Raw genomic sequence first — 10,622 nt, 5'->3', positions numbered from 1 at the left:
CTGGGTGCACGGACATGAATATGTGTGTACAGATTACCTCTCACAAAGGCCTCCAGCCTGATAAGCATGAGCGGAAGCTCTTAAAAGCAGGGAGCCATGCTGTGCTCTCTCTACGGAGTGCATAGGATTTTGAATTAATAACAGCGTTTGGACTGGAGGCTCTGTCATCGAGGTCAGATAACTACTGTACATATCATTCAGCCAGGCCAAAGCGTTCGTGAGATTTTTTTTCTCGTATCTATGTGGGTCACGTGAATGAGGCTAAAAGGCATGATTACCTAACAAGGTTATCCTGCAAAAGATATCTAACCCTAATTAGACTAGCGTGGTTATATCGGGATATCTAATTATCCGAGAAACAACTGAATTGGAAAGGTTCCGACGCCAGGGAAAGACACCTCTGTGGTTCTACCATCTAGGCCCGACTGTTCAACGCATGGTTTTTATATTGTGAGATTAGCACACGGAACGATGGCCACCTTTTGCCATTGGATGACAGGCCTTTTCACCAGCCTTGACTTTAGTGATCTTTTTGGCGGGAAGCTTCGTTTCCAGCCTTCCATGACGACGTGCGAGCGAGGTCGGCCTGCTCTGAAGGACTGCAACATCTATGGGCTCGGAAGTCATCACCCTCTCTGTGACTTCGACTATGTCCGATATCAACTTGTCAATTAGGTCTCCTGACATGCTTTCACGGACGACAACGCGCAAGATTTCAATGTTGTCTGTTTTAGGCGGTAGCGGATAATCTAGACGATGCCCATGGAGGTTAGCGTCGGCTGGCCAGTTTCACGCTCTGCGCACATGCTTAAATGGAAAAAAAAAAAGAAAAAAAAAAAAAAAAAAAAAAAAAAAAGGAGGGGGAAGAAGAAGAGGAGGAAACCATGGTTCATGTACTTGGAATAATATATTGCTTTGCTCTGAGCAGCAAGCTTATGGCCTCCTGTTTCACGTCTGGATACTCCTTTTTGAATTGCTCGGAGAACCGGAATGCGACGACAGGCAACCCTTCGTTGTAATCCGCCGAGGTTTCTCCTGGCCTGTGCGGCTGGATCTCGCCAACACCCCGGAAGCGATAATCGCCTTTTTTGCGGTGGATGTCGCTAACGCAAACGTACCATCCGGTCCTTTCAAGAGCCTTGCTCAGCAACCGAGCGTTCTGCAGGCAGTTCTCCATCACCTCGCGGTACCCATCGAAGCCCAGGCGGATGAGATTGTAGTATTGGCCGATGACCTGGATCCCTGGGCGAGAGAAGTTCAGGCCAAATGACTCTTCAGTTCCTCCAAGGTAATGCAGCTCGAAGATGAGGTCTTTTGGCAGATAGGCGCGATCACGCCAAATGATCCATCCCAGTCCAACGTACACAAGGCCGAATTTATGGCCCGACACGTTAATTGAGTGGACACGGGAAAGTTCGAAGTCCCTAATCATAAATCAGCGTATAAAAGCCAACCGGATCCTCTGGAAATATACCACTTAGAACCACCGGCTCCTGCATGTACGAAAGGTGCTATGAAGCCACCACTTGCTGCATCAACGTGGATAGGTATATCCCAGCCGTGTTCCTCTTGCACCTGGTCTAAAATTCTGGATAGTTCCTCGACAGGTTCATAGTGCCCGGTGTAGGTACTGCCTAAGATTACGAAGATCCCGATGGTATTTTCATCCACGTTCTTCTTGATATCGTTTGGGTCAAGCCGGTAGTGACTGTTCTCAGAAACATCCAGTATCCTTGCCTCAACATCGAAATATCTCGCGAATTTCAACAGGGCCACTTGTGCGTTCGCTCCCATCAGGATATTGGGTTTCGATGTATCTTTCCCTTCCGCCCTCCGCTTTTCCTGCCACCGTCGCTTCATTGCCAGGCCACCTAGCTGAATCGCCTCCGAGGATCCCGTAGTGGCTGTTCCGATGGGCTGCTCACCAGGTCGAGGGTGCCACATGTTCGCGATCATCGAAATACACCGGGCATGAAGGTCCATCAGGGCAGGGTATTCGTCCGCATCTGCAAGGTTCTTGCTGATGTTCTCGACGAGCAGCTGTTGGGCCTCGCGCTCCATGAAAGTGCCGACGAAGCTGATTATCAAAATGCAGGTTAGTAACTTTATGCAGCATTCCAATATACCCTTCCACGACAGCCATCATTTCCTTCAGCTGTAGGCTATTTCTTCCCAAGTCATCCCCAAAACCTTAATGACAGCACCTAGACCAAAGCGAAATGCAAACATTGCCTACCTCGCCATGTTCAAGTTCGGAATCCCATCTAGGTCCAGCTCATCCCTCAAAAGACGATACACCGCTTCTGCCGACGCCCCTAGCTGAGGTATTCTAAACTTCGGTATCTCCTCGCTGCTTGCGTAGCGAGTGGAATATGCCGTTCTGGTTGCGACAGCGTTGAGGGTGAAAACGTGCCGTCGATGGCTCTCTTCGGGGTCATTGCGAAGTTGTTCGATAACTTCTTCTGGATTCACCTATATCGCAATTGTTAGATCTAGGTTGGACGAGGCAATTGAATTACTGGATAGCCATTCGGGGCCGCGACAGTGGGTTTAAATCGATGAAATGTCAGGGGTACTTCACATGAGTTGCGAGATGCATGTTGACTCAATTGGATTTATATTCCGAAACACCCCAATCCTCGGGTCTTATAGACAAATCCGCTTGGAGATTTAAATGTAATTGAATCCCAATTGATATTCACTCCTTGAAATGCTGCCTTTATTTAGGGGGTGGGGAAGGGGGTGGATGTTAATACAAGCTGCCCAGACTACGTACGTCATTGACGTTGATAAGCTTTCTATACCCCATGCATTGACAAGGAAACTTGAACACAAAAGAAGCTTGTTAGCTAGGGGGGGGCACTGTCGTCCGTTGGCTGAATCCCCCTGGGGACGACGTGAGATACCAAATCGCAATGCTAATACGAAGTGATAGCCTTCCGTTATGGGGCTAGCAAAGAGCTCTGGGGGGTTTTGGGCTGAAGGCCATCAATTTCTCTCTCAACTAGCGCCTCAGATACTAAGCGCGGTTAAGCCTTCATAAGAGGGTCAAAAATACGAATTAGAGAAACCCGGGATGTATGCGGAGAGGTGTGGCATTTTGGGAATGATATAGAAAGAATCAAAATTTCTCTATTTCTATGTAACAGGGTGTTGCCTAGCTGGAAAAAAAAATAAATAAATAAAACAAACCATGTTGCAAAGAAGCAATGTACACTAATCATCCTTTAGTCTTCCGCAAACTCAAACACGACACTCTTCGGCTCAACATAGGTTCCCAGCGGCTTATACTCGATGTTTTTGTATCCAAACGCTCCCGGGCCACCATACTCCAAGCCCCGAGGCGTGTCCGACCATCGGGGCGAGCACGCAATTCCGAGCACGGTAACCATCAAGCCGTACCTAAACTCCGGTACACCCAGCGCCTTACCGGACTGCGTATCCAGGACAGAAATCAGATCCGGCACCATGGCGATGTACTTCTCCTCGCCCGTCTCAGAGATATGCTTCGCGTAGATATTCTCATTCTTGAAGGGGATCTTTAGCGTCCCGCCCACCGCGACGGCGGGGACGTTGTCGGAGCCGGACTTCTCTTCCTCCGACTGTTGTGTCTGCTGGATGGTGATTTCGCCATAGGAATGGCCCTTGAACAGGCGTCGCTCGACGGCGATGATCTTGCCGCGGAAGAGGACCTTGGCGGTCTCAGGACCGCCGATTTCGTCGATCATCTGCTCAGCGACGGTGGAGAGGGTGTTGTTGGCGTGGGCGCGCGCGATGCACCGCCCGATACGCCAAGCGAGAGAGATGGTGTTGATTACGCTGTATTTGTGGACGCGGTCGGTTGTTGTGGGTTTGGCGGCCATGCCGACTCGGGAGCCCATTTCGGAGCAGGAGGCGCGGAGGGCTCTGTCGACGATCTCGTCGTCGGTGGTCTTGGTCATGATGATCGAGCGGCCGTCGCCTGAAGCGATGGCGCATGGGACTAGTTGCTTCTCTTCATAAACACACATGGTGGTTTGCCAGTATGTTGGATATGCACGGCCTGGATATATGTCAGCAAAAGGCTGCTGCACCTATTAAAAAGAACAAAGGGGCTCACATACCCATCCAATCCGCATCGATAACCGGGCAGTTATGATTCTTCGTAGAGCCTAGGGCCAATGGTTGAAGTCCGTTGGCACCTCCAATCTCCAAGCCCATGACAGCGTCGATAGAATCGTGTTTAAGGTATTCCATGAGTTCCAGGAATGCATGCTCGGTCTCTTCATGTGCCAGGCGCTCCACGGACACAGCGGGAGATCCCATGTGGCCACCCCCTATTCATGAAAAAAAAAAAAATTTAAGTATGAGATCGAAAAAAAAAGGGAACTGGAGGAAGTAAGCAATGCAAAGGAAACGGACTTACAGTAGATCAGAGCATCCTTTGGCAATGAAGATGCGTCGATGATTCGAATGGTGTGACCTTGTCGTATCTGATCTCTGATTCGGATGTACTCGCCAAAAGGCGAACCTCCACCGGCACAGCCAAGCACATAGCACCCGTCGGCTATCCATTGAACATCGAGCTCAGAGACTATCCATTCGGGTACCCCTGTCTTGGGATTTTTAACCACCTTTGGTCTGTACTTCTCAATATCGACGGCGGCGGCATTAGGTTCATCAAGATGTGCATCCCTCTTGGCCGCCTCCTTGTAGATCTGCTCGTCATCTTCGTCGTCATCGTCAAGCACACTGTCACTGGGCGGCACACCGTCTGGGGATAACTCGCCAACCGCTCTTGCGATAACGCGCACCTGGTTGGCGACGTACTGCAGCGGGAGAGCATCCACCTCGGCCAGGTAGACCGTTTCACGTAGCGCGCCGGATGCAACCGCCCGCTCGATGGCTGTCTCTTTTGCCTGTTCCACGATCTCTTTGACGGTTCGCTCTTCGCTGCTCTGGATCATGTCGACGGTGCCGCCAACCTTTGACATCGCCGCTCCGACGGCGTTGGCAACTGAGTGGAAGGGCGGACAGATGACCTTGGATACACCGTCTAGTTCTGTAGGTGCTATGACGGAACCGCCACCGACCAGAAGAACAGGAAGAGGAGCAGGGGAGGTTTTCATCAGGTCAACGACGTTTTCCAGCATAGTCTTCATGCGTGCCCGGGCGTTGGCAACGGTGTTCTGGTCGACATCCTGGACGAGGTTTGGATCTCCAATCTTCTCACCCGCCGCCACTGCGATATCTGTGGCGGTGAGAACGTCTCCGCCGAAAACCTTGGCTCTCGTGCTTAGGAAGTGGCCGACGGAATCGGGGCCGACGGTCACTTTACCATTCTCGGAGCGGACGATGGAGCCGCCACCCAGGCCAATAGATTCAAGGTGCGGCATGCCAAAGTTGATCTGAACACCGGCAACGGTCACGTAGGCGGAAGCTTGACGTGGGAATCCAGATGGAAGGAGGACGCCAACGTCGCTGGTGGTTCCGCCGATATCCACGACGATGGTTGCAGTTTTCTCTTCCGTGCCGTCGCTCTGACCGCTGAGGCCAAGATACGCGGCGCCTCGCATGGAATTAGTTGGTCCAGAGGAGAAAGTGCGAATGGGGAGGCGGGCGGCGGAGGGTGCATCGATCAGAGTGCCGTCATTCTGGGTCAGATACAGCGTGCAGTTAAGGTCCAGGCGCTTCATGGCGTTCTTGAAGCCGCGAATGGTCCGTCTGGCAAACTTGAGGATCGACGCGTTCAGGATAGATGCGTTTTCTCGCTCGAGATATCCGATCTGGGAGACTTCGGAGGAGCAGACGATGTCCACGTCCGGGAGCTCCCTGCGCACGATGCGCCGGACATGATCCTCCTGGTGGAAATGGTCATCGATGGGGGAGAAGACGCCCGATATGACGACGGCGTCAAGTCCCTTTTCCTTGATGATGGCGCATTCCCTGACGATCTGGTCCTCGTTGATGGGAGCCTCCTGGGAGCCATCGATGTGGAGGCCACCGTCGACGTAGCAGTAGTAGCCGTTCATGATAGACTTGAGAACGGGCGGGAAGTCAGAGAAGGGCGGGACCTCTCTGGTGAAGGTCCGCGAGAGCCGGATGATGGCCACCTTGGACAGCCGGCGAGCGTCATGTTCGACGATGGCATTGATGAAGTGGGTGGTACCGATCGTCAGACACGCCACCTGGTCCCGGGGTGCCTTGGACTGGTCCAGGACGCTGCGGACGGCGGCCTCGATCCCATCGGTCACGTTGGGACTGGTGGTGGGAGTCTTGTGCCAGGCGACAACGCCGCGATTAGCAGACTTGGTTTCCCGTGTGTCAAGGATCACAGCGTCGGTGTTGGTGCCGCCAACGTCCACGCCAATGCGATAAGGTTTAATAGCAGCTGCCATCGTGCAAGATATCTATGCAGCCGGAGTGGGGGCGGGCGGTTGGTTTAGGAAAAAGGAAAAGACGAAAACTGATATTTCTAAGATATCAATCCCGGGGTATATGTCCTTTTGATAAGGGAGAGGATGGAATCGCTTGCAAGAGGGAAACAAGCCAATATATCCTAGTAGGAAAAAAAAAGTATGAAAATGAAGAGAAAATGAAGAAAACGGTGCTCTACGCTGTCCTTTGGTCTGACGTATCTATCAGTCAGCTTACGGAAAGGGGGAAAAAAAGAAAATTTATATATATATAAATAAATAACTAAGAGACCAAGGAGGAAGAAGAAGAAGAGGAGGAGGAGGAGAATATCGCCCTTCGACCGCAGCGCCAGGACCTTATATGTCCTCTTCCCACAAATCTTCCTTTCTCCCCCCCCGCCCCATCCCCTCTCTCTCTCGTCTCCCCCTTGTCCGTGGACTCATCGATACGCGGACATCCCCACCGCCGACAGCTCTGGTTGTGAGAAGGTTTCTGGCCAATTACCCGGGCCAACGTGACCGGATTCGCAGGATGCCATGTCCGGGCAAAAAAACCCCCCCAACCCACCACCCTCCACGCCCAGATCACCACCACCTTTGCCCGGATGGAGCTCGCCCGTCCGCTGCTGTCTCTCTCGAGTCTTTTGAGCTGCACGGAAAACACGAGCACCGGCCACCTGCGATTCCGATTGGCTGGGGTCGATTCCGTCCCCGCGCGTCGGTTTCCACCAATCAGCGCGCTCTCCCGCCGGGCACTCGAAGGGGCGGAATCGGAGACCGACTGCGGAGGAAATTTTTTCCCACGTTGCATTTTTCGCGACTTCAAAAAAAAAAAAGGACATCGAGGCGTCTTTCTGCAGGACATTAAGCGTGCATCATAATATATATATATATATATATATATATATATATGTACATCATGTCCTGCATGTCCGGAGTACATGCATAAAGTACTTGGCTAGCACGATCATGATGTGGGGATAAGGTTGGGCTGGTTAGTTTCAAAACTAACTCAACTAGCTGGGTGGACGAGCTCAACCACCATCCAGCCCATCCTAAGAGAGCTTCGAGAAAAATTTACTTGGATCAACTCTCTCGCGGTCTTGTTCTGTCCCTGGGGCAGGCTGCTGCTCTGCAAGCCTGGCCAGATAAGCCGGAACCATGCAGCTCTAACATCATCGTCATCATCACCGTCTTCGCTCTCACCATGGGGAGGGAGAACCACCGTTTCCCATCCGGCCGCAATCTATGGGTATATCGATATCTCTCCCATCGTCTATCTTCGCATCGCATCGCGTGCGACGGGAAACCCGGGTCTATGGATGGGGCCCCACACAAACCCAGTCTCCAGGAAGATGGCTACATAGTGCGGAAGAACAGACTCCTTCTCAGGGTGACCCAGGGCCCAGTTCCATATCCTTTCTTTCTTTCCTTTTTTTTTTTGTCGGGATTCTGATTTGGTGAAATTCGCCGGATGCTTCCCCACAAAAAATGCCACATGGGAAGCAAGCAAGCAAACTCCGTCTCGGTTGACCTCGGGCTTGTATTTCCCGGGGGCAGCTTTTTCCTTATCAGGGTCCCCAGCCTCTTTTTGGGTTTGGTCCCTTCTCCTGTCTCCCAGACTTTCTCCAAGAGGGGGGGGGGTTTCTCCATCTACACGGAATAGAGCCTTTCCGCCCCGTCTCGCCTCCAAGCGATAGCTTCAAGAGATAGCTCCGTAGACACGTCCTCCCAGCGACACCGGGAAAAAAGTATTCATAAATGCTGCCTCCTCCTCTCCACTCGCTTCCCGAGGGGACGTTGTCTCCCTCCCCCGTAATCAAATCGCATTGCTACGCTACCTAGCAGTGTCGACATCGTTTCTCCCTTCTTCTTCTTCTTTTTTTTTTTTTCCTCCATCCCATCATGTCTTTTCGTAGGGTGGTCGAGTTCCTCTATGTTCCCACCTCCAAAGAAACGACATCTTCAGTTTGGATCAACGATGATATTCGTCCCTTGCCTCCTCGCCGGAGGACATGGAATGTATACGCCTTCCTGTCCTTCTGGGCCATCAACCAGATTGCCCTGAGTAATTGGCAGAGTGGCTCCTCACTCGTCGCTTTCGGCCTCAGCGTCTGGCAGACTGTTATCGCCGTTATCGTTGGAAAGATCATCATCGCCGCAGTTGCGGTCTTCAACGGTTTCGTGGGGGCCGAGTGGCATATCGGCTTTCCCGTCTATTCTCGCGTGGTCTGGGGTATCTACGGCTCGTACCTGGCTCTCCTCCAGCGAATCCTGCTCTCCGTCGTGTGGTTTGCAGTTCAATCCTGGACCGGCGGCCTGTGCGTAACCGCCATCCTCGCCTCCATCTTCTCGGGTTTCCATCGCATGGAGAACACCTTCCCGGAATCAGCACACATGACCACCAAACAATTCACCGGATGGGTGGTCTACAACGTGCTTACCATTCCGATCCTATATCTCCCACCGGAGAGGACAAAGCGTCTTTTTTACGTCATGAACTCGATCTCCTTTATCACGCTCGTGGGAATGACGATCTGGGCCCTTACCGCCGCACATGGAGCTGGCCCCCTCCTCACACAGCCTTCCACGACGAGTTCCTCCAGCGAGCTGGGCTGGTCGATCGTGAACGGCATCACCACCGTGGTCGGGGGCATCGCCGTCGGGTTGACGAATCAGCCGGACTATTCCCGATTTGCAACCAAACCCGGAGATCAAGTCTTTGGACAGTGGTTCTCCATCGTTCTCCTTGGATCCATCATGCCCACCCTCGGCTGTCTCGTCTCCTCCGCGACGCAGAAGATATACGGAGTTGCTCTGTGGAACCCCCCGGACGTGGCTCTCATGTGGTTGGAAGCGGATTACAACGCCAAATCGCGCGCCGGAGCCTTCTTCGCAGGGACCGGCCTGGTTGTGTGTCAGCTCGCGATCAACACGATCGATAACGCTTTCTCCGCCGGTATGGACCTCAGTGGCTTACTGCCCAAGTTCATCAACATCCGACGTGGGGCGTATATCGGCCTTGTCATCTCCATTGCCCTCTGCCCTTGGGAACTTCTCTCCTCCGCCGGCACATTCATCAACGTCCTGTCAGCGTATTCTGTCTTCCTCGGACCCATGTGCGGCATGATGATCAGTGAATATTGGGTGGTTCGATCTCGCAAGATCAAGCTGTCCGACCTATATCACCCTCGTCCTGAAGGCATCTATTATTTCTGGCATGGGATCAATCCTCGTGCCTTTGCTGCTTGGGTTGTTGGCTTTGCACCACAGCTTCCGGGTTTTGTTAATGCCATCAACCCATCGATCCCCGTGCCCCAAGCATGCGTCAAGCTGTACAATTTGGCATACCCTCTCGGGTTCGCTATCAGTTTTGTTGTTTATATCTTGGTCAACAAGGTGTTTCCGCCGCCTGGGCTTGGCGAAATCGACGATGTTGACCAGTTCGGAACGTTTAGCCTCGAGGAGGCTGAAAGGATGGGTGTGGCGCCGGCAGAGGACAGGGTTTTCGCCGAATTCAAAGACGAGGAGAAGGCTGCCTCGAGTCATATTTCTTAGGGAGTTGTGCCAGGGTGCACTTTAAGGCATAATAGTCCCTCAGTTCCCCCATTTGCTATTTTTACTTCGTTTTAAATGATGCACAAGGTGATCGATTATTCGCCTATCGAGTTGTAACTATACCCCCCCCTTCCTTTCATTTTTTTATTTATTATTTTTTTTTTTTGTGTCAAACAAGCTTCCAGAGAGAGATGAAGATCCCGCGCGCCAAACACTACTGCAGTTTCAGAATTTTCAGGTGAGAGAAAGTGAAAGTGGAAATAGTTGTTGATATGATCCCGGGCAGGGTGAGATAATGACCGCCAATACATCTACGGATGGCGGCCGTAACTTGGATCGAGCAATGGAATCGGTTTTCAGACTCAATCAACCGTGCACACCCTTCCAAAAAAAAAATAAAAATAAAAATAAAAATAAAAATAAAAATAAAAAAGGGGAACGTAGGACCCAAGTAGTTCAAATCAGGCCTACCTGTGTCAATAGCACGGCCCCGAAGCAAGGTCCAACTTGCTCCATGCTGTGTTCACTGTGGGTGGTTGTTATATTATGTTTCTGATGCACTGCAGAAGTTGAACCAGACTCTCGGAAATGTAACTATTAACTAAATTCCGTAAACATTCTGGAGGTAGAAACTGGCGCTACTCCGTACTCAAATCAGCATTATCGTTG

At 51.7% G+C, this 10,622-nt stretch overlaps 3 protein-coding genes across 4 annotated transcripts; 1 reads left to right on the top strand and 2 right to left on the bottom strand.

Annotated features, from left to right (window-relative positions):
* Positions 1-317: 317 nt before the first annotated feature.
* D8B26_007103 (uncharacterized protein) lies at positions 318-2,700 on the bottom strand. 2 transcript variants are annotated; one of them, XM_003071952.2, is made up of 5 exons: positions 2,582-2,700; positions 2,237-2,472; positions 1,475-2,077; positions 898-1,424; positions 318-749 (listed from the first exon to the last, which is right to left on the bottom strand). In XM_003071952.2, the coding sequence occupies exons 1-5, from the start codon at positions 2,597-2,599 to the stop codon at positions 457-459; spliced, it is 1,677 nt and encodes a 558-aa protein (XP_003071998.1). In that variant the 5' UTR covers positions 2,600-2,700; the 3' UTR covers positions 318-456. The 2 variants fall into 2 exon arrangements, with proteins under 2 accessions (XP_003071998.1, XP_065981506.1); XM_066125424.1 differs by having other exon boundaries at positions 2,237-2,700.
* A 452-nt stretch (positions 2,701-3,152) lies between these two features.
* D8B26_007102 (uncharacterized protein) lies at positions 3,153-6,538 on the bottom strand. The gene is made up of 3 exons (XM_003071951.2): positions 4,406-6,538; positions 4,104-4,316; positions 3,153-4,042 (listed from the first exon to the last, which is right to left on the bottom strand). Exons 1-3 carry the CDS (start codon positions 6,375-6,377, stop codon positions 3,228-3,230), a joined length of 3,000 nt encoding a protein of 999 aa, XP_003071997.2. The 5' UTR covers positions 6,378-6,538; the 3' UTR covers positions 3,153-3,227.
* Positions 6,539-8,300: 1,762 nt separating this feature from the next.
* Positions 8,301-9,953, top strand: D8B26_007101 (uncharacterized protein; the record flags this gene model as incomplete). Its single annotated transcript, XM_003071950.1, has 1 exon — positions 8,301-9,953. The coding sequence occupies one exon, from the start codon at positions 8,301-8,303 to the stop codon at positions 9,951-9,953; it is 1,653 nt and encodes a 550-aa protein (XP_003071996.1).
* Between the last annotated feature and the right edge of the window lie 669 nt (positions 9,954-10,622).

The sequence above is a fragment of the Coccidioides posadasii genome, chromosome 4, assembly GCF_018416015.2.
Source record: "Coccidioides posadasii str. Silveira chromosome 4, complete sequence".
NCBI lineage: Eukaryota > Fungi > Ascomycota > Eurotiomycetes > Onygenales > Onygenaceae > Coccidioides > Coccidioides posadasii.
The sequence above is the reverse complement of the archived record's forward strand: the minus strand, read 5'-3'. Positions and strand labels throughout refer to the sequence as shown.